We start from the raw sequence: 21,931 nt of genomic DNA, 5'->3' as shown, positions 1-21,931 counted from the left end.
TTAAGCATGCCTACTAATATACTCCCTCCGTTTCTTTTTAGTTTGCATATAAGATTTAGTCAAAGTCAAACTTGGTAAAGTTTGACCAACTTTGTAGGGAAAAATATCAAGATTCATAATATGAAATCAATATCGTTAGATGCATCATGAAATTAATTTTCATACCATATAGATTTACTAGTATTGTAGATGTTGATATTTTTCCCTACAAAGTTGGTCAAACTTTACCAAGTTTGACTTTGACCAAATCTTATATGCAGACTAAAAAGAAACAGAGGGAGTACAGATTAATAGCCCGACTTCATATCAAAGGAATAATAATAGGTGTTCTCACACACACACACACACAAACACACCGCTTTCTGGCTATTGAACAAGTGACGACCAAAACAATGCAAACGCATTAACAGAACAGAACAAATAGGATGCCAAAGATCAGAACAGAACAGCAAACCACAAGTAATTTGCAGCTCACAAAACTAACCAGAAAGGCAATATTATACCTAACACACACTGATTTATAAAGACTTGAAAGTAGTAGCACAAGGTCCAGACGCCACTGCCACGCAGAGACACAGCATGCAGATTTTCTTTAACAACTATACATAAAACGCTGCGATGCCATCGCCGCGCAACTAAAAACCGAACCAAGATGCTATTGGGTCGGCCAAAATACTCAAGAAGCCACCAGCAAAGGACTGCCAGTTGTAGACATCGCCGCGCAACTAAAACCGAAGCAAGATGCTATCGGGTCAGCCAAAATACTTCAGAAGCTACCAACATAGGACTGCCGGTTGTACCCTCCTGATGCGGCACCGTTCCCGTAAGCCTGGCGCTGGGGAGCAGCAGCCTGCGCCTGACAGTCTCTGGCAAAGTGCCCAGGCTGGTTACACTTGTAGCACAGGCCAGCTGCGCCGGCGTTGCCACCAGCTGAGGCCCCATAGGAGTTAGCCGCCTGCCCTGGGCAGTCTCTGGAGAAGTGCCCAGGCTGATTGCATTTGAAGCACAGGCCACCTGCGCCGGTGTTGCCACCAGCTGAGGCGCCATAGGAGTTAGCCGCCTGCCCTGGGCAGTCTCTGGAGAAGTGCCCAGGCTGATTGCATTTGTAGCACAGACCCGAGTTGGCATTGGCGTTGGCGGCTGGAGACCTGTAGGAGGTAGCCTCCTGCTGTGGACAGTCTCTGGAGAAGTGCCCGGGCTGGTTGCATTTGAAGCACAGACCCGAGCCGGCATCACCAGGTGAAGAGCCATAGGAACTAGCCGCGTAGCCGCTTGCTGCTGGTTGCTGCATATCCATGGCCACTGCAGGGCAGTTCTGCACACTATGCCCAGTGGACCCACAAACACTGCAGTTCTGTGAATATCGTGTCGCTGATGGTGTGGCAGGCACCATGCTAGATGAGCTCGTTCGCTGCCCAAACTGATTTGGGCCACTCATATTCGTGCTGTAGGTACCAGTGCTGGAGGTGAAACCAGTGTTGACAGCAGCAGCACCACTCACCCCAGGGGTTGGACCTAAGCCATCGTCCACCAAAAGGCTATCAATTGGTCCCAGTAGAAAGCGAGACTCTTTCGACGTGTCCTCCAATTTCTGAGCATTAACAATGTAGCATTTCACCCGAGGTTCATCATTAAACACTTCTTCCTTGACTTTCAGCTTGAAAAGGAATAGCTCAAAACGGACCTTCTGTATGATGTCTGCGAATTTCTCATCATCTTGCTCTTCATGTTTTATCCTGTACAGATCTTGTGCTGGGAGGCCAATTATATCCTTGCCAGCGTCATGGAATGCGGTTGCATAGCTGGTCCCGGTATAATCCTGGATTTGACACTGGAGCATGTACCTATACTCGCAATTTGGAGTGCTCTGCTCACATTTGTCACATTGCCACATACCATCGCCATTATTCGTGACCTTTTTGTTGCAGCGTGTACCATTAACCTCCGTGGTGCAAGCTGGGTAACAGAAGTTGTCGGTGCTGATGTGTGAAATTGCACCCTTAACAGTGATCCAATCAGGCTTCTCTGATCTCCCCAAGTTTTCAGCCTTGATCTGCTCAACAGTTTTTCGGTCATCAGTCCGGCCCATGCCTGACCCTCCCATAGATAAAGAAGTGCAAGCAGCGTTGTTCCCTTCAGTTATGTACCACTGCCTCAGACTTTCGGCAGCAGGGAAGTCTGGATTTATTTTTAAGAAGCTTGAGCCAATTGTGCTTACATTTCTGCCCTTGAATTCACCAACACGGACAGATCTCAGGGCAAGCACAGGATTTGAACCAGAATCACACAGCGACTGCAGCTGCTGTCCTTCAGCATTACAGAAGCCACCCCAAAAGGTTATTTCCACACTGCAACCAGACATGTCCCTCAGTTGAAGGACTCTTTTCTGGGTTTCCACACCATCCTTCCGTGTAAATGGAGAAGAAGGGCTAACTGATGTAACAACCCCAAGCAAATCCACCATGGTGTCTTTATCCATGTTAGCTATTTCGCTGATCTGTCGGAAATCAAACTGCTGCCTAGGGATGCTGCTATCATCATCAGAACAAACTTCTATGGTTGTTGCACCATCCAGAGTGACTTCGTAGTCATTGTTCAAATGGTTAAACTGCTTATTTGCAGGTTTCAGCGACCCTCTAGATATCAAGTACACTTTATCAACCTCAATCAGGTCATAGAACTGATCCAACTGTGTATTAAAGCATACTGCACGAATTTCTCCACCATGTGCATCACGGAGATCAAAGTTGAAGAGTTTGCCTGGACCTCTTGCATTGTTGTAGTGCTTGACCTGACTCTTGGCAGCCACCCTAGCCTTTATTGTCCATGTACGTTGGTAAGGGTTGAGTGCAGAAATCGGGACGGTGCGAAGGGCAGCTCCGTTCTTAGCAGCTGGGCCACTATTTGTATAAACTGGAGGTGGCTGCTGATACGAAGGCTGAGCGGGTCGCCCATAAACATTGCCAGGGGGGCTTATGCCCCCACCTGCGCCAGGAACTGCAAATCTTTGGTTTTGATGAGAGTTCACTAAAGGACGCTGGGAGTTTGGCTGCACCATATTGCCATTCATTGTGTTCTGCGCTGACATTGCACCATAAGATCCACCAGGCGACACATTGTTAGGTCCAGGTTGGACTGTCCGACCAATAGAAGGGCCCACTGGGCTGTGAACACCATTGTAAGGCCGCTGAGAGTTTGGCTGCGCCATATTGCCGCCATTCATTGTGTTCTGTGCTGGCATTGTACCATAAGATCCACCAGACGACACATTGTTAGGTCCAGGTTGGAGTGTCCGGCCAATAGAAGGGTCCGCTGGGCTGTGAACACCATTGTAGGGTCCACCATACGACTGATTGTTAGTACTCTGCTCCACCCTTGGGGCTACACCATTGCCAAGCATGCCTGGACCATTGGAATGGTTTCCACTATTTGCTTGAGCAGCACTGGCTGGTAAGTTAGGCACCTGTCCCGCAGGTAAGCTCTTGTCATAAATCTTTGGCTTCCCGATCAAATCACACTCACTTAGCAGAACATCAAGTTCGACAACAATAATGATCCTGAATGCAACAGAGAAAAATTGTCAGCTACCGGAAGTTCCCTGAAAGATATCTGTTAGTTATACCATAGGATTTTAGTTTTATATATAGAAACAAAGTCAGGTCGTACAATGGTACTACCTCTGTAACTTAATACAAGACGTTTTTTAACACTGACAATGTCAAAAAAAATGTCTTATATTTTGATATGGAAGGAGTAGTTACCAGAAAAAAAAAGCAATTTCAAGAAGTGATTGCAGAATATAACTAGACACACCTTTAGAATTTAGAAAATCCAGCCTGCCCATTCTACTTGCTATATTCTGGAATTATGCATGTTTACTCATGGACACAAGAACAAACAAGGTTCCAAACACTTATGGCGTGTTTGGTAACGACAGGTTACGGAAATCCTACACCAGCTCAGATCATGACAACACATGATGTAAACTGTTTCATTGGTTCTATTTTGCTTTAGCAGCAGCATTGACACAAAATACAACACCCTTTTTACTGCACCAAGCAAAACTTAAAAACATGACACGCATGGGCTGATAAAATCCTAACACAGCAAGGGTAGTTCTTAAAAAAGTTGTGTATCACATACTAGGAGCCTGTGGCTTTCTTGGCACTGGTACTTGTTAATTGGGAAGACATGAAAAGCAAAGTGCATTTCATTGGGTCAGAGTACACTCGCAAAAAGACAGCGGCATGTCCAATCACGGTGGGATAGGAAACCAAATTGTTTTTACAGGCCACGGAAGCGCGAGACTGCAGCTCGCAGACTAATTATGCGCGCACCAGCAAACATGTAAAGTTAAAAACATTCATCTGAATAACACGGAATCAGACACTCCCCTCATTTTCTTCATCAGTATGCAGACCACACCAGAGATAACTTACTCTGCTGGTACTGAATGAACGCTCAAAACTGAATCAGCAGTGGCATATATGTTCTGCTACCTAAAAAATACAGTCAACTGAAGCTGGATTTCAGGGCCAGTGCATTGCTTGACGCTTTAGATTAAACCCAACTTATCATTGGTGTGGGCTGTAAATGTGGTCTTAGAGATCATTACGGCGGAGAGTGTAGATTTGATGAAATCCCTAAATCTTGATTCAGAAGTTGCAAGACAAGCAACTCTGAAACCCCCATCGTGCGCAAACAATCCACTGTAGAACCCAAGAATCTACCGCAAGATCCCATCTTGGATGAGCAAGAATCGAACCGAAGCAAGCGGAGCAAGATCCAATCTTTCTCGGGGGGAGGAGGGGGAAGACGGACCTGCGGTTCTGGATGGTGTTGCAGGTGATGTCCTGGAGGTGGACGATGGAGCCCTGGCGGAGGGCGCCGGTCTTGACGAGGTGGTTGTGGTTGGTGGAGAGCATGGACTGCTGGGAGTGGACGCCGTCGGAGAGCAGCATGCGGTAGCGCTCCGACTGGTGGCCGACGGGGTTCTTGGTGGTGACGGCGCGCAGGTCCGCCACCTGCAGCACCGGCTGGATGGTCCCCGGCCCGTCCGGCAGCTCCCATATCTCCCTCACCGCCCCCGCCGTCAGCCGCGGCGCCCCATCCATCCCGTCGCCGGCTGGATTGGATTGGATTGGGTTCGGATTTGGGTGGAGGGAACCCTAGGGGGGGTTGTGGGAGAGGAGGAGGCGGGGCGGCGGCGGCGGCGGCGGCGGCGGGTGGTGTGCGGGGGAAGGAAGGAGGAGGCGGTTCGCGAGGTGGGGTCTATGGACCGGGTGCAGGGGGGGTTCTCGATTTAAGTTTCCGGGTGGAGCGCGGTAGTGGAGGGGAGCGTTTTCGGTGGCGAGGGAAACTGAAAATTTCGATCGATTCGCCGCTTCAAGCAACTGTTTTTTTTTCTTTTTTTTTTTGGTTTTCTCGTCTTCTGCCTCCCCGGCGACTGTCGTGGGTCGATGCCTGCAGGCCGGACGGAGGCGAGTTTCTAGGGTTAGATCATGAATGCGCAAAGATAAAGCCGGAGAAGGGCCGAGGGGAAGCCTTTGGCGGGCAAGGATGTTTATAGGGGCGATCTTCGGACCTGACGGGGAGGTGTCGATGGTTTGGTGTGTCGAGTCTTTGCGCGGCTCTACTGGAATTTCATGTGTCAATGGTCGTTTGGCGTTTCGGTACCCCCGCCTCTACTGGAATTTCATGTGTCAATGGTCGTTTGGCGTTCGGTACCCCCGCCTCTACTGGAATTTCATGTGTCAATGGTCGTTTGGCGTTTCGGTACCCCCGCCCCCTCCCTCTTGGGCCTTGTTTGGCGCGGGAGGTTTTTCAGACCCCATGGTGGCCGACGGTGGCGGAGCGTGAACAAAATCCAAGGTGGGGCCAAGCGAGGGCAAACAACTAGGATGATTAAAACGCCGGAAAATTAGAAGAGAGATTGTGCTTTCCATGGCAATTTTGTATGGGGGGAGGGGGTCCCGCTGACGCTCCACCAGTAGTGGGTGATTTGGTGAATCCCTCTCCTTCACCAAATCCCCGACTCACCCCCACCCCCATCCCTCCTTTCTCATCTCTAATCCATTTTCTACAGCAGTGTGGTTTTATACACAAAGGGGGGCGCAGGGCAAGTGCGAGGAAGATAATCGTAGTAGAGAGAAGGTCACTATGCTGCCAGGAAAAGAGTGTGGCGGTAGGAGTTGGGTGTCGGCTGGAAGTAACTGTGGCATGGAGATTTTGTTGGGCATCGCCTTGCCGTGGCTAACGCTAATAGAGATCCATGACCCTTAGCTCGTCGCTTCGTTTCCACGGGGCATCAAGGGTTTCACACGGGAAAATCGGGGGGAATTGGGGTTGACCTAGCACAATTCCCGCGTACCAAACAGCCCACTTGGGACTATTAGGGATGTTCAATCTGAGCGGGATAAACCCTTAGAAACCCTGCCAATACCCGCCTGCCAAACAAGGCTTTATATGGAAGGCCGGCGAAAGGCAGCTGACCGGCTGTGAAGGTTATGCAATTGTAGTGTTGAACATATGAACAAGTAATCAAGCAAATACTAGTTATATCCAGTTTTTTTAACATACTATAGCAGTTATATCATCACCACATATTCTAGAGTAAGGGAAGCTGATGTCATACTAAAAAACCTAGCAGAACGGTAGGCAAACACCACATAGCCTCATAAGTTCATACTGAAGTTCTGCTTGCCATAACACTAAGCAAAGGCAAAGCATCATACGTTGAACAACTGAACCAACAAACATCATTTACGCAAAACGACCAATTAACAACTTAACACAATCAATTTAACCATGACCAGCGCTACACTTCCAGTGCACCGCTTTTCCTGCTACTTTGTTAGGAACAAACAATGGATTCCAAGCTATCACCAATCTGACAGCTACCCTCAGCAGCAAGCTATTCATCAATAGGCAGAGATACCACATATTCATCTTCGATGAAACATACTCGTATGGTTTGACTTAAAGGAGTTAAAGGTATAATTCAGCAGGAAATCACGGTGACAATTAATCAAGCTCTGCACTTTACAAGAGACATAGATCATCCTCGCTCAAAAAAACAGAGGAAAACAAGATAGACCACACTGCTTATCTTGTTTTCCTGCTACTGTATACCGCACCGATGTGGCATGAGAATATTTAAGTCATGTACAGTGGAATTGAATGATTCACAGGGGAAAACTATTATCCAGCATGCACAGCAGAGGGTTTTCCTGCTACTGAATACCGATTTTAACACCTCTGATCTGGAACAAAATTAACAAGACTTCGAGTTCAAACCCACCATTCGGATCTCTGCAGTCTTAGAAAGAAAAGGGGATACTGCAAAGTGTAGAGTTTTCAAACATTTAACTTCATTTGCAGCTGGGCATTTTGTTGACTAATTGCCAACCATTGCTGGACAGATTTCCTCCGTTGACGTGAGATATCTACCATCAATATCAGTTTAGGAAGCTAAAACTACCAACGAACCAGAGAGATACATGCTTTCCTGCTACTGTATATCGATCATACGATACTTTAACACCTTGGATCTGATGCAACACTAGGAACCCAACAGTCTTAGAATGAAAAAGAGAAACTGAGAATGCAGACACATCAATAGTTTTGAAATGTTTAACATTTTTTACAACTGAGCAAGTAAGCATTTTTTACATCTCTATCATCAATATCAGTTTAGGAAGCTAAACTTACTAACACAAGAACTTTAAACTATCGGAAACCAGCACTTCTGAGGTCGAAACACTGTGACTTCACAACTGCACGAGAAAATAAGCCATCAACAAAGATAAAAAGTGCATACTGTGGCATGGAGTAATTACAGAGTGGATTCTCAACATACGGTGTAGAACTCAGTACTTCATTACGGTTTGTATGAGATGCATTTCCATCACCATACGTCTTCTGGTTAACTGTTTTGTTGGATGCCTCCACCACCATAATACCGTTTTGTTGTCTGCCTAGAAAACTCTGCAAACGTCATTCCTTCTTTCAGCCTTGACGACAGCGGGGGGATCTTCTTCAGAATCTCCTGCATCAATATATGTTCACCACAAGACCCGGCTGGTCCATCACCCCTGAAAGCCAATTCCATGTGATCACTTGAATCATCTTCATCGGCACAAGAGTAACCCGAGAAAGGTAGAGTTTTGTCCCATGACGGCTGTAGGAAAACCACGAAATTCTCTCGGCTGATGTTTGGCAAGCCTAAAGGTCTACTGACAGCATGAAGCGTAGATCTCAGTTTCCCCCCTGACAGGATGCCTGCTGCCTCCCCAACCTGAACAATAAAGCTCTCCTGGGAGCATCTCACTGAGAAAATCCTCCTTTTACTGAAGAGCTGCAGGTGTGAGTGCCCATCAGGAACAGAGCATTCTTCGCTGACCGGGCATTCCTGTCCGAGAGCAGAGCGCAAGAATAATGGCGCTGTTAAGACTGTCAGCACTCCATAGTCGTAGTGCCACTCTTGCCATAAGTTCACAAGAGAAATCGTGCTGACATGACCTTGTACTGCGGCACCTTGGGACTCATTTTCTTCGGCTGACTTTACAACGGCCATCCCATCTTTTTTCGATCTTTCTGATCCTGGCATTTGATATGTATCCATGTGATCCGATACAGGTCTTGCTGCTGCTGCATTGTTTGCCAAGTTTTTCCTCCTTGTGCTGCTCATCTCCTTGATAATCCTGTTATCCAACTCAGAGTGGTAGTGGATGAGCCTCGCCTTTGCGCTTCCAGAGTCGGTAATGCTCTGCTCCAGCTGATTCCCACCGATAACAATGTCGCAGGCCCGGGCAACCAAGATGCCAAGCTCCATCATGCACAGACCCAGCTCCTTGAAAAGATCGCCAAGGTTCTCCATGTCATCATCAGCATCACCCTTTTGTTCCCCGTCCGGACAACCAGGCCTGATCTCGGTGTCTCCGGTGGCTTCGCACATCGACTCCAGGGAGTGGAGCTTGCCTGAATCGTGCCTTAGGAGCCGCGCGAAGGAGGAGACGGACCTGTCGGGCTTCTTGAGAGGCACGTCGCTGCCCAATCCGTACTTCTGCAATGGAATCAAATCCCCATTGAAGGAAATCACTGTCAATCCACGGCCGCCGCACTGCAATCGCAGTTTGGGAAGAGGAACAGGGGGCGGGAGGAGGAAGACGATGAGACTACAGAGGGAGGGGTTGGTTACCTTGAGGAGGTGGGCGCGGGAAGGGTGGTCCATGATTGCGAGGCGGCGGGCCAGGGGGAGGAGCCGGCGGCGGAGGTTGGCGGCGCGCGGGACACCGGAGACGGCCAGAAGCCCGGTGCCGCCTGGGCCGAGCGCGGCCCAGACGGTGGCCAGGAGGCGGCGCCGCCGGCCATCGGCGTCGCCCGCTGCTGCCGCTTCCGGCGAGAGCAGCAGGAGGAGGAGGTCGGCGAAGGGGATCTCGTCGATGTCCAGCGCCGTCGCCGGCACCGTCTCCGCCATGGTGTGGGCTCGAGCCCGGAACCTTCCAGTCCAGGGTGGCCCAGCGTGTTGCTCTTTGACTTTTTTGAGTCTTTGTTTAAATTTAAAAATCAATCAAGTTCCTTCCAAGGAAGGAATCTTTTGAAACCGCGTATAAATGATTCAAAAAAAACTTATAAATGCGCATCATTTGTTTAGGAACATTCTATAAGCCTCTTGTACTGTGGGTCGAACTTTGACTATAATTTTAAGGACTCAAATATCCCGCTATCGTCAAAGTTTTAGATATGACAAATCAAACGTTTTTTATGGCAACATATATTAGCCGAGGATAGCAAGTTTAGCTGAAGGGCATGGCAAATCCTCCAACCCTAGTCCAATTTGAATTGGGCTTTGGGGGGCGGGGGGGGGGGGGGGGGTGGCTCCACCTGGCCGCCGCCTCCTCTCTTCCACCAGGGCCCATGAAGGCCCATTAACCCCCCGGGGTTTCGGTAACCCCGGTACTCCGGAAAATGTCCAAACCTATCCGAAATCATTTCGGTGTCCAAACATAACCTTTCAATATATCAATCTTTATGTTTTGACCATTTCAAGACTCCTCGTCATGTCCGTGATCTCATCCGGGACTCCAAACAAACTTTGGTACATCAAATCACATAACTCATAATACAAATTGTCATCGAACGTTAAGCGTGCGGACCATACGGTTTCGGGAACTATGTAGACATGACTGAGACACATCTCCGGTCAATAACCAATAGCGGAACATGGATACTCATATTGGTTCCTACATATTCTACGAAGATCTTTATCGGTCAAAACCGCATAACAACATACATTATTCCCTTTGTCATCGGTATGTTACTTGTCCGAGATTCGATCGTCGGTATCATCATACCTAGTTCAATATCATCACCAGCAAGTCTCTTTACTCGTTCCGTAATGCGTCATCCCCTAACTAACTCATTAGTCACATTGCTTGCAAGGCTCATAGTGATAGTGATGTGCATTACCGAGAGGGCTCAGAGATACCTCTCCGATACTCGGAGTAACAAATCCTAATCTTGATTTATGCCAACTCAACAAACACCATCGGAGACACCTGTAGAGCATCTTTATAATCACCCAGTTACGTTGTGACGTTTGTTGGCACACAAGGTGTTCCTTCGGTATTCGGGAGTTGCATAATCTTATAGTCAGAGGAACATGTATAAGTCATGAAGAAAGCAATAGCAATAAAATTAAACGATCATTATGCTAAGCTAACGGATGCGTCTTGTCCATCACATCATTCTCCTAATGATGTGATCTCGTTCATCAAATAACCACCGGTTAATACAATGTCTATGGTCAGGAAACTTAACCATCTTTGATTAACGAGCTAGTCAAGTAGAGGCATGCTAGGGACGCTCTGTTTTGTCTATGTATTCACACATGTACTAAGTTTCCGGTTAATACAATTCTAGCATGAATAACAAACATTTATCATGATATAAGGAAATATAAATAACAACTTTATTATTGCCTCTAGGGCATACTTCCTTCAACCACATGATGATAGCCCCAGCCGCACCCGCGGTCCATCCGTCATGGACCCCCGAGGGACGTCGCCCAGGTGCGCGCCACCATGGACAGCGTGGAGGGCACTCTCTCCCGGAAAAGCTCTTAGGAGGAGGGTACTCCAATATTCTTTATAGGAGTAATATATTGCTTGATATGAAAAGTCGCCTTCTACTCCCCAGCTCATACTCCCATCTAAAGAACGCCGCAACAAACCCCGTGTCGTCCTCCTGGTTTTGGATGAATCGTGCCGAGCAGGAGGAATAAAATGTTGACAAAAAAGACCCATACACATACTATGTGCAAAATTAAGGGACAGCGTGAAACGAACAACGCGGAGGGCCTCAGGCCTCCTCGCTGAGCCAGTCTCTCGCACTGGCCGGCTGGCGCGACACACACCCCGCCTGTCGTGATTGAACTAGCAGAACACGAGACGAAGATGCCGACAGGCGGGTCTGACCCGTCTCTCGTGCGTGGGCCAGATGACAGGACGACATACGTCGGCGCAGCCGAAGTTACCACATGACGATTGCCCTGGTCGCACCCGCAGTCCATCCGTCATGGACCCCCGAGGGACGTCGCCCAAGTGTGCACCACCGTGCAACGGACAGCGTGGAGGGCACTCATGCCCGTGAAAGCTCGCACGAGGCGGGTACTCCAACATTATTTGTTGGACTAATATATCGCTCGATACGGAAGTCCCCTTCTACTTCCGAGTTCAAATGAGCTCGGGATGAATAGTAAATCCGAAAATTGAAAACAAAGTAAAAAAATTTGGTGCAAACTTTGAGAAATTTTCTTAGTGCTTGCTAATTTTCATCTCAAAATAACATTTTTGGAAGTCGTGAAAAAAGAAACAACACTCTAAAATGCTTTCGAGAATAGCATTTTGGGAGTGTCGGTTTTTTACCACGACTTTCACAAATGTTATTTCGAGATGAAAATATTTCAAGCACCGAGAACATTTGTCACAATTTGCACACAAAAAGATATATTCAGTTTTTAATGGTTTTACTATTTATTTTTATTTTACTGTTTGTTACTGAGCATATGAGCTCGGGACTAATACTCCGCGTCCTTGCTCGATATGGTTTTGGATGAATCGTGCCAAGCAGGAGGGATAAAATGTTGACAAAAAAGACCCAAACACACACTTTGTGCATTAAGGGACTATAAACATATTTTTTGCTAAATCAAAATCTTGCTGACTTGAGATGGTTTGTTGCTTCTTTGAGCTAATGCCGCTGTATACCATGGACCAATAACAAGTTAAGCGAAATCCAGGGGTGCAACGGAAACAGGAACACCAACACAAACAAACGAAAATAGATAGATCGAACCCTACAAAAATCTTAGGAATGAGTGACAGAAGAAAGACCATCGATCAGCCCATCAGCCAAGATCAGAATAGGAGTATAAAAAAAATTCAAAATAACAAAACAAAAACAACACGAGCATAAAAGGCACACACTGATCAAAACGATAGCTTGATGTTACTCAAGTTACTAGCAGAAGTTCGATAACACGGAAGCTGAGGCCATATAAACCCAGAACAGGATGAGGCACTTCGCCCCATACCCACCGTCCACATAAATAAAATTCCACACACTAGCACCACTCAAAGCAAACTTCATATGTTCATATATAAATATAACTAAGCTGACAAGCAGAGTTGTCTGGCAGCCTCCGACGCGAGGCTGCCTAGTTGCAGTGGATCATCGTTGAGCCATCCCTTGCTGCGCCTGTTCCATCCGAAATATTAGCTCCTCCTACATGATTCTTGTTCCTAACAGTGGAGCAGGAATCTATGGAAGATAACCTTCCCAAGGCCAATAGCTTGCGTCACCGGTGCTCATCATGCTGCCATAGGCTGATGGTGGGGTAGACATCTGTGGAAGCTGCCATGTGCCGATAGGTCGCACCACACCCATGCTCATCATGCTGCCATAGGCTGATGGTGGAGTAGAGATATGTGGAAGCTGACCCGCGGAGCGCTGATAGCTTGCGCAACCCGTGCTCATCATGCTGCCATAGGCTGATGGTGGAGTAGAGATATGTGGAAGCTGATCGGCGGAGTGTAGATAGCTTGCGCCACCCGTGCTCATCATGCTGCCATAGGCTGATGGTGGAGTAGAGATATGTGGAAGCTGACCTGGTGCGGAGCGCAGATAGCTTGCGTCACCGGTGCTTATCATGCTGCCATAGGCTGATGGTGGGGTAGCCATCTGCAGAAGCTGATCTGACGTGTGCCGATAGCTTGCGCCACCCGTGCTCATCATGCTGCCATAGGCTGATGGTGGAGTAGAGAAATGCGGAAGCTGATCCGCGGGGCGCCGGTAGCTTGCGCCCCTGGTGCTCCTCATGCTGCCATAGGAGTTGTTGGAAGTTCCAAAAGTGTGTTGTGCCTTCAGATTTGTGGGACGACGGGCGGTTGGGGCCACGCCACATTGCACCCATGGAGTTGAGGACGAATCACTCTTTAACAGGTTGCCGATCACCCCTAGGAGATGGCTCGTATACGGTGACTCCAACTTCTCAGCCTCAACTATGCTGCGTTTCGTTATCACACCATGCCCCTCGACTCTCAGCTTAAGTACATACTGACGCCAAAGGATCCCCTGCATGATTTCCTCAAATTTTACACCGTCTTTCTCGACATCTTTTATCATGAGGAGTTCTTGTGCTGTGTGGCCAATTATTTCCTCGGCAGCCTCTTGCAAGACTGTAGCATTGGTTGAACCAGTATGGTCACTGATTTGGCAGTTCAGCATGTACCGGTACTCGCAGGTCTGGGACCTCCAGAGGCATCTCGTGCACCACCACCCATCACCATCAACTTTCAGCTTGTTATTGCATTTCTCACCGTCGAACATCAAGGCGCAAGATGGGTAGCAGAAGGCACCACTGTCTACATGTGAAACTGCAGCCACAACCGTGATCAAGTCAGGTTGACTGGACATCCTAAAGTTCTCATCCTTGATCTGTGCAATGGTTTGGTATGTATTGCCGGTACAGTCGAAGCCTTCCCAGTTTGTCGGAGGAGCCGCGAGCCCTTGGCCTTGATTCCTCAGTGAAAGCTGCTGCATCTTGGCATCTACTGTGTTCTGGGCTGACACTAAATCATAAAATCCATGCAGATTGTTCACAGCATGCTTTACCCTTGGAGCACGAGAGGAACCTGCCAAGCCTTGATCACGAGAACATGCTATGTTGGTAACACCTTGCTGAACCTTTGAGATCATGTCAGGCCTATATATGCCCAGTCTATCAGAATAGCATCCGTTCTTCAGCTGAGCGGCGTCACTGACCTCATAAATTGTGGGACTCCCGATCAGCGTGCACTCAGCTTGCAGTATTTCGAGCTGGAAAACAACGAAGGCCCTGAACAGAAAATTAAAAGAATACATAACAGAAAATATTATATAATTGTGGACGGATAAAACACACATAAGTAGTTCAATTGAAAGAAAAGTTGCGTGGAAGTGGAATAGACTGCATTGACAAAAACAGAACCGTTAAATGAAAATCAACAAGAGCAAAGGAGTAAACAAAAGAATTGAACCAGAAATAACATTCATGCAGACTATGATAATTGATAAAAACAAGTGAAAACTCGCAAAATAACCAGTAAAAGTAAAATCAATCTGTAGCTCGGAAATTTGCAGTCTTAAGAAAAATAATCACAAAACAACATATGTACACTATTACAAACTCAAGACAAGGTATTTATAAATTTGTCCATTAGTCCCTATAGCACTTAAACCTGTAATAGTGTGTGAATCTAACGGGTGACATAACATTGTTTCACCACATTCTTTAAAATACTGCTCTGATCGTTACAAGATTTTCCTATTCATAGAGTGGTGCATGTTGTTGGACATACCCCGGACCAACTCTCTCTCTCTCTAACACAGACGAAGGTGACATTCTTTAAAATACTGCTCTGATCGTTACAAGATTTTCCTATTCATAGAGTGATGCATGTTGTTGGAAATACCCCGGACGAACTCTCTTTCTCTCTCTCTCTCTCTAACACAGACGAAGGTGAAGGAAGGAGCACACTGATTTTTTTTTCCGGCGCACAAATGCCAATGCTACACGAACGGCGCCATGCCACGCAAACGGCAATTTCTTTTCAGGGAACATACCCGGCTCGAAAACAATTTGTAGCACTTACATGGGAGACTACATGCCCTGGAGACTAAATCGGGCTACTACTCCTCATGGTGAGCGCACACACGCACCTGAAGACTACATCTCTCCTCAGGCTCCTCACTGATGGCCTCACAGCCGAGTACACTTTATAAAGCAATACAGGAGGGAGGGTTTTATACTTGTTCGCACGCACCCGCACGCATGACCAGGCCACTAGCACACGTACAAAGCTAACCAACTAACCCAGCCGCACTACCAGCACGACTCACACGGCGCCAGGAGGACTCAGCCGGTCCTCTCGCCGCGGCTGCATCACATGCATGCACGCCATGCACTAACAGCCCACACCGCAAGCAACTCGCCACGACCATCAACGCGCCCACGCACCAGCACCTGGCTCGATGCGCACACACACGCGTGGCTTATGTCTAAAACTCCCCCCCTAAGCCACGAACACACCTCGCGGCCTGGCAGCAGGAGCCCCGACTCGTCGACGACGTCGGCCATTGACTGAACGGCCACACGACCCATACGTGGGTGCAGCTGTTTGTTGCCAGCTCCCGCAGACGGCTCGGCCTAGAGCAACTGACTGTGATCAAGATTAATGCTTACAATCTAGTGTTATACATAAGCCACGCGTGTGTGTGCGTGTCGAGCCAGACACCGGTGCGTGGCCGCATCGATGGTCGTGGCGAGCATGTCTGTTGCTTGCGGTGTGGGCTGTTAGTGGATGGCATGCATGCATGTGATGCAGCCGTGGCGAGAGGAGTGGCTGAGTCCTGGCGCCGTGTGAGTCGTGCTGGTAGTGCGGCCGGGTTAGTTGGTTACCTTTGTACGTGTGCTTGTGACCTGGTCATGCGTGTGGGTGTGTGTGCACGCGTATAAAACCCTCTCTTGTGTGAGACGGTATGAGCCGAGTCACAGCGGAGCCAGAGATGAGGCAGACGTATGGTTTGTGATTAACTTTGTCAAAGATCGCTACATCTAAGATTAGGCAAGTTTGATCAAGTTAGGTGAGTGTTTGGTTCAAGCCACACCTTAGGCAAGCCACACTTGGGCCCCATATAGCATACACATAAAAAGTGTGGCAAGATTTTCTTAGACTTGCCAACTTATGGCTCTTATTTTAATGAACTAACCTTAAACAAGTTTGGCAAAAATTTATGGCAAAGTGTGGCAATGGTAGTCCTATAACCAAACAGCCCCGTAGTCTTCGTCGGAACCGTGATATGCGCCCGGCCGGCAGGAGAGCTCCTCTGTGTAGTACTGTGTGTACCTCCATCTCCATGTATGTGTCCGAGTCGTTGTGAGAAATAAAGCCAAGATACATGCGTTCGTGTGCCGCAGCGTTCGTCGCCGGAAAAATTATGGTGTCTCCTTTGTCTGCCTCTATCCGGCGTTTGTGTCGCTGGGAGGCCGCTCGGCGTGTGTGACCGAGAAGGGTTAATTTGTCCGAACACATGTTGTTAAGAAACAAAGGTACATTTGCTCTGGTAAATCAAGAGAACCTGCGAGATCGGAGACACCAAGATAACTAGAGGAAAATCGCAAAAAATATTCCTGGTGATAGTTAAAAAGCAGGTCCTCAAATTAACACTTAACGTTATAGTGTTAGTTTGATGATTAAGTTATAGTGTTAGAGATGTATTCCTAGAAAAGTATACGATCTACAGAAGGAGATGCAAATACACTTCACGTTATAGTGTTAGTTTGATGATTAAGTTATAGTGTTAGAGACGTATTCCTAGAAAAGTATACGATCTACAGAAGGAGATACAAATTGTGTACTAGTTGAAAATCCATGTCGGCTATTAAAAATTACTGTGCTTGTTACTAATATTGATGTTGTCTTGCCTGAGATGGCACCACACTACTGTTTTTTTCTAGTTAAACGTTAGTATTACAGAAGCATTTATGTTGAAAAATCTAGTCTTGGTGTTTTCACACGAGCCGCATGTTAATCTGTATATCTAGTTGTTAATGTGATAATAGTTTTTGCTTTCACGGATTTTGCGACGAGAGACATGTTTTTGTAAAAAAAAAAACATCTCTTTATTGGATTTTATGACAAACAGTAAAAAATAGCAAACAAAAAAAATTTCTGAAAATTTTGTGGCTTCAAACTTGACCAAATGTTTTAGTTGCTCTCAAAAGCACAACGACATGTGTATCCCTTTATTGGATGAAGTTCTTTGAAATGTATCTCTCTCTTTTTTTGCTTTGCGCCCCAATAGTACTTTAGCCACAATCTTCATCCAGTTAGCATGCATTTCCTGGGAGAGGTTGGACCTTCAATCTACAAAATATGCAATTTACATGTGGGCAGTAGGACAGTACTTTTTGCTGAAGATGGCATGTGGTTGTACATGGGGGCCATGACAAATTTTAGTAAAGTTTTTGTTCAAGCCCATGGCAATATTCTCAGCAAATGTCTTCTTAATCATGGCAACTTTGTAGAATCTTGTTTTATTTGTAGCGATCACATGTAATTGCTTTGGAGTTTGTCCCTATGTCTCATGGTAAAGTATTACCACGTTTTTACACAACACAATGGCAAAATTTAATTTGCCATGGCAAGTTTCTTTTTTCACAACAATGTCAAAAAATTGTTAGTGATTTTGCCATGGTAAATTCACTAGATGTCCTACGGCAAATTGAATTTAGTGTTTTTTTCACGACGATATCAATTTTTTTAGTGATTTTGCCATGCCAAATTCACTAGATGTCCCATGGCAAATTCACTTTAATGCGCATGGCAAGTTTCTTTTTTCACGATGATGGCAAACTTTTTTTTAGTGATTTTGCCGTGGCAAATTCACTAGATGTCCCACGGCAAATTCACTTAATGCCCATGGCAAGTTCACTTAGTTTCCTAGGCAAGTTCTTGTTTTTTCATGATGATGTCAAACATTTTTTAATTACGAACTATGGCAAATTTGCTTTATGTACCATGGCAATTTCATGTTATGGACCATGGAAATTTTTCTTGGGATAATGGAATTTTTTTTCCTCCAACATGGCAATTTTTCACTTTATGGACCATGGTAATTTTTTTGGTTGGATTATGGCTAACTTTTTCTTTATTGGACCATGGCAATTTTCACCCAATTTTTCATAGTCTACAAAATTGCCATGGCAATTACTACTCCGTTTTTGCCATGAGCTTAGAACATTTTTTATATGTTCTTTTTTTAAAACCATGGTGAATTTTCTCTTCGCAACAAGGCAAAAATACCTCTTTTCTATGTGCACATGGCATTTTTAGTTTTATGGATCAGGCAAATGTAGTTGATACAAAAATGACATTTTTCACTTTTTCTGAACCATAGGATTTTTTCATTTGTTTTTCATCCATGGCAAAATTTATTTTTTTCCCACAGCAAATTTACCTTCATTTTTCTCGCATGGCTAATCTTCCTGTATCGCAATGGCAAATTACTATAACATACACGGCATTTTTTTAAATGCTCATGAAAAATTTCTAGTTTCTATTTTTCTTCTGCTACGACAAATTTACTTTTCTGGACAATGACAAATGTAGTTTTTTTGCCATGGCAAAATACGACAAATGTATTTTATAAAGCTCAGATTTTGCTGTGACTAATAAAGCCCAGTTTTTTTAAGGACAATGGAAATGTAGTGAAAATCTGGTCTTTTCTTTTATTGGTCTTTTATTTTTTGGAGGGGTTTTTACACGGAAAAGGCCTGTAGGGACCGATGAGCAGAGCGTTTGGGCTGTGGTGTTTCCTTATCGAACGAAATTGTTCGGTAGGTTGACAGCTGGTACCAAGCAACTCGTTCGGTCTGGGGTCCCCAGACCGAACTTGTGGGCGTTATTGTCATCCAACAAGAAAGGCTAAACCCACAAGCAGATAAAGGAAAAACCAGAATTCCGATCTTCCAAACAAACTTCTGCTATCAGGTGGGTTTGCGTGCAGCCAGCACTATTTGGAATTGCTGTGAAGGATTTATGTGATACATATACAGACATAATAAAACACTCTCGGTACGTGATTGATCCGAGCACAAAATAACTATCCCTACAGACAAGTCTAGCCCTAGCAGGTTGTAATTTTGGAAACACCGGCCGATCCCAGTTTACCAAAAATAGATGTCAGGTTACTTACTCCAGATTTGTAAATTGCATGGGGTCCTGCCTGAATGGTGAAAGTTAATTCCACCGCATGAACCAGTTAGACTTAGACTGGATGCGAAACCCTAACGCATGATTAGAATCACGGCAACACGCACAAAAACCTTGCAAAACCCTAATCCATCTAGCACCGATCGATGTGGGGAGAGGGAGTTAACGATCCGTCGCATGGTGATCAGTACCTTCGGTTCGTGGCATAGCTGTAGCGGTAGTCGAGGACTCGGACAACGGAGCCGGCGCGGAGGAGGCCGGCGGTGACGAGGCCGTCCATGGTGACGTCCATGGTGACGTCCAGCACCGCCTCCAGCGAGTGCACGCCGTCGGAGAGCACGAGGCCGAACTGCCCCGTGCCGGCCACGGTTCCCGCCGGCGCTGGCCCCGGCGCGCCCACAACCTGCAGCACGGCGCCCATCACCTGCCCCAGCCCCGACACCAGCGCCGCCACCGCCCCGTGCGTCAGGTCTGCTGCCATCCCTCCACCCATCGCCGGCCGGGCTGCGAGGAGAAGGCGATCCCGAGGAGAGTGGGGGGCAGGGGGCAGGGTTCAGGGGTTGGGATTGGGTGCAGCGAGGTCTTCTCAAGTTGTTGGGACGGTTAGTTATTTGATTTGACGAGCCGTCTCGTGGCCAGATAAGATATATACGTTTGACTTGGGCTAAACTCTACTGGATATATTCTTTTTTTTTGCGACTGGATATATTCAACTACCATTTTTTAGGTTCCGTTTGGGTATTATTTTACATGATAATACGTGTCTCATTTATATCATAAAGAACAAATTAGAAGTCACGTAAAGACCCATGTGACAAAACTGAAAAGATAATAGAACATCTCTGAGTTTGACACCAACGCCGGTCACCTGCCTCTCGCACCCCCACAACAGCCACCGAAGAAAAAAATGTCGGATCACCTCCTCACCCGAGCTCGACGCGGCTCCATCGATGATATACAGCTTTGCGGACCTCCAAGGTGGCTCACCAAAAGTAAAGCCATTGCCGTTGAACGAATTAGACCGGGGCAACACCCCGGACACGTCATCGAACTCTAGATCTGACACCCCACCACGACTAAAACGCCGAAGGAGGAAACCATACCTGTCATCCACGAACCACGAACCCAGCACACGTTCCGTCTTATAGATGTCTGTAACATCCCAAATTTTGAATTTTGAATGTTATACAATAGATCATCACCGCATATCATATTTATTTGCCTTTTGGGTTGATCCTAGAAATTCTACGCAACTCAAGGACCCTCGGAGAGAGTTGGGGATTTCACTATTTTCATATTTGAGTTTTCTCAAATTTTGAAAATAAAATCATTTGATTTTATTTATTTTATCTTCAATTATTTCTATTATAAAAATATGAGAGAGGGAATAAAATGACTTTCCCAAAATAAAGAAATATTGAGGATTTAATAAAAAAAATCAAATAAGGTTTTATTCTCGAGTTTTTTCGTGGTTTTATTTGAATTTAGGAAAAATTGCACGTTTTGAAAAATTGCATTTAGGGCCAAGAAAATGTTCATCCTGTTCTAAAAATTTTATTTAGACTGTGGTTTTTTTTTTGGCAATTTTAGATTTTTATTTATTTTTCTAGAATTTTTCTTAATTTCGGTGAAATTATTTAAAAAAAAACCTGCGCCCGACTAGGCCAAAGGCTCAGCCGAGCCAGGCCGGCCCGCGAGGTCACCGCCTCCCTCACCGACCTGCCGCCGGACTCGGGGAGACCGAGCCGGGCACGCCTCCGCCGCCGACCCCCTCCCCAAGCAAGGCCCCCCCTTCCTCCTTAAATAGCCACCCCGGGGCCCCCCTGGGAGCCCCGAGTCGCCCCGCCCGCACCGCCGAGCCGCGCCGCACGTCGCCCCGCCGACGCTGCTGCCGCCGCCGCCACCTGCCGCCGCTGCTGCCCCGCCGCCGATGCTGCCCACCGCCCCGCCGCCGATGCTGCCCATCGCCGCCGCCCGGAGCCCCGCCGGACCGAGCCGAGGTAGCCGCCCCGCCGCCCGGTTTTTTGATAAAAACCGATTCGGTTTTTTTAGAAAACCCTAGTTTTCATTTTTTTAAATAGATCATTTTTTTCCGGTTTATTTATTTAGCGAGCGTTCGCTTGTCCGTTCGTTTTAACGAACGCGTTCATCGTTTAGTTCCAGAAAACGAACGTTCGTTCGTTATTCTGTCCGTCATTTTTCTTTTTCTCGGATTATTCCGTGATTATTTCTGATCGCGATTTCTGATCCGATTTTCGTTCTAGTTTAACTTTTCGCTTGTTTATCGGAATCAGGCGATTCAAGCGCCTGGAGTTTCGTCTCGAAACCCTCTTTCCATTTAACGAAGTCAAACAAGTTTTTGCCTTTGTAAAATTTGACCTAGATCCAGAATAGTAAACGAAGCTTGTTTCTTTCGTCGTTTGTCTTTCGTTGCTTCGTTTGATTTGATTCTTTTTGCCAACCGGAGTTCTTAAGTTGAACTATCTGGTTAGATCTCTTATTCGAGTTTTACCTGTGCATTAGATGAGTACTCATTGTATGCTTGTTTGTTTGCGATAGAGTACCCGGAGTGCGCCGCTTGCTACTTCGAATTGCTAGGTTTTGCGGATCATCAG

General features: G+C 46.6%; 3 protein-coding genes across 4 annotated transcripts; all 3 read right to left on the bottom strand.

Moving 5' to 3' along the window:
• Positions 1–497: 497 nt before the first annotated feature.
• Positions 498–5,287, bottom strand: LOC125543632 (replication protein A 70 kDa DNA-binding subunit C-like). Its single transcript, XM_048707045.2, has 2 exons — positions 4,822–5,287; positions 498–3,557 (listed from the first exon to the last, which is right to left on the bottom strand). Exons 1-2 carry the CDS (start codon positions 5,112–5,114, stop codon positions 767–769), a joined length of 3,084 nt encoding a protein of 1,027 aa, XP_048563002.1. The 5' UTR covers positions 5,115–5,287; the 3' UTR covers positions 498–766.
• Positions 5,288–7,604: 2,317 nt separating this feature from the next.
• Positions 7,605–9,526, bottom strand: LOC125543639 (2-oxoglutarate (2OG) and Fe(II)-dependent oxygenase superfamily protein). 2 transcript variants are annotated; one of them, XR_007298643.2, is made up of 3 exons: positions 9,200–9,526; positions 7,859–9,064; positions 7,605–7,775 (listed from the first exon to the last, which is right to left on the bottom strand). XR_007298643.2 is itself a non-coding variant. In XM_048707052.2 (2 exons), the coding sequence occupies exons 1-2, from the start codon at positions 9,476–9,478 to the stop codon at positions 7,925–7,927; spliced, it is 1,419 nt and encodes a 472-aa protein (XP_048563009.1). In that variant the 5' UTR covers positions 9,479–9,526; the 3' UTR covers positions 7,605–7,924. The 2 variants fall into 2 exon arrangements, 1 of the variants encoding a protein (XP_048563009.1); XM_048707052.2 differs by having other exon boundaries at positions 7,605–9,064.
• A 3,296-nt stretch (positions 9,527–12,822) lies between these two features.
• LOC147988630 (uncharacterized) lies at positions 12,823–19,855 on the bottom strand. Its single transcript, XM_087535305.1, has 2 exons — positions 19,508–19,855; positions 12,823–14,398 (listed from the first exon to the last, which is right to left on the bottom strand). Exons 1-2 carry the CDS (start codon positions 19,807–19,809, stop codon positions 12,823–12,825), a joined length of 1,878 nt encoding a protein of 625 aa, XP_087391431.1. The 5' UTR covers positions 19,810–19,855.
• Positions 19,856–21,931: the final 2,076 nt, after the last annotated feature.

The sequence above is a fragment of the Triticum urartu genome, chromosome 1A (assembly GCF_056163025.1).
Source record: "Triticum urartu cultivar PI428250 chromosome 1A, HENAU_Tu73, whole genome shotgun sequence".
NCBI lineage: Eukaryota > Viridiplantae > Streptophyta > Magnoliopsida > Poales > Poaceae > Triticum > Triticum urartu.
The sequence above is the reverse complement of the archived record's forward strand: the minus strand, read 5'-3'. Positions and strand labels throughout refer to the sequence as shown.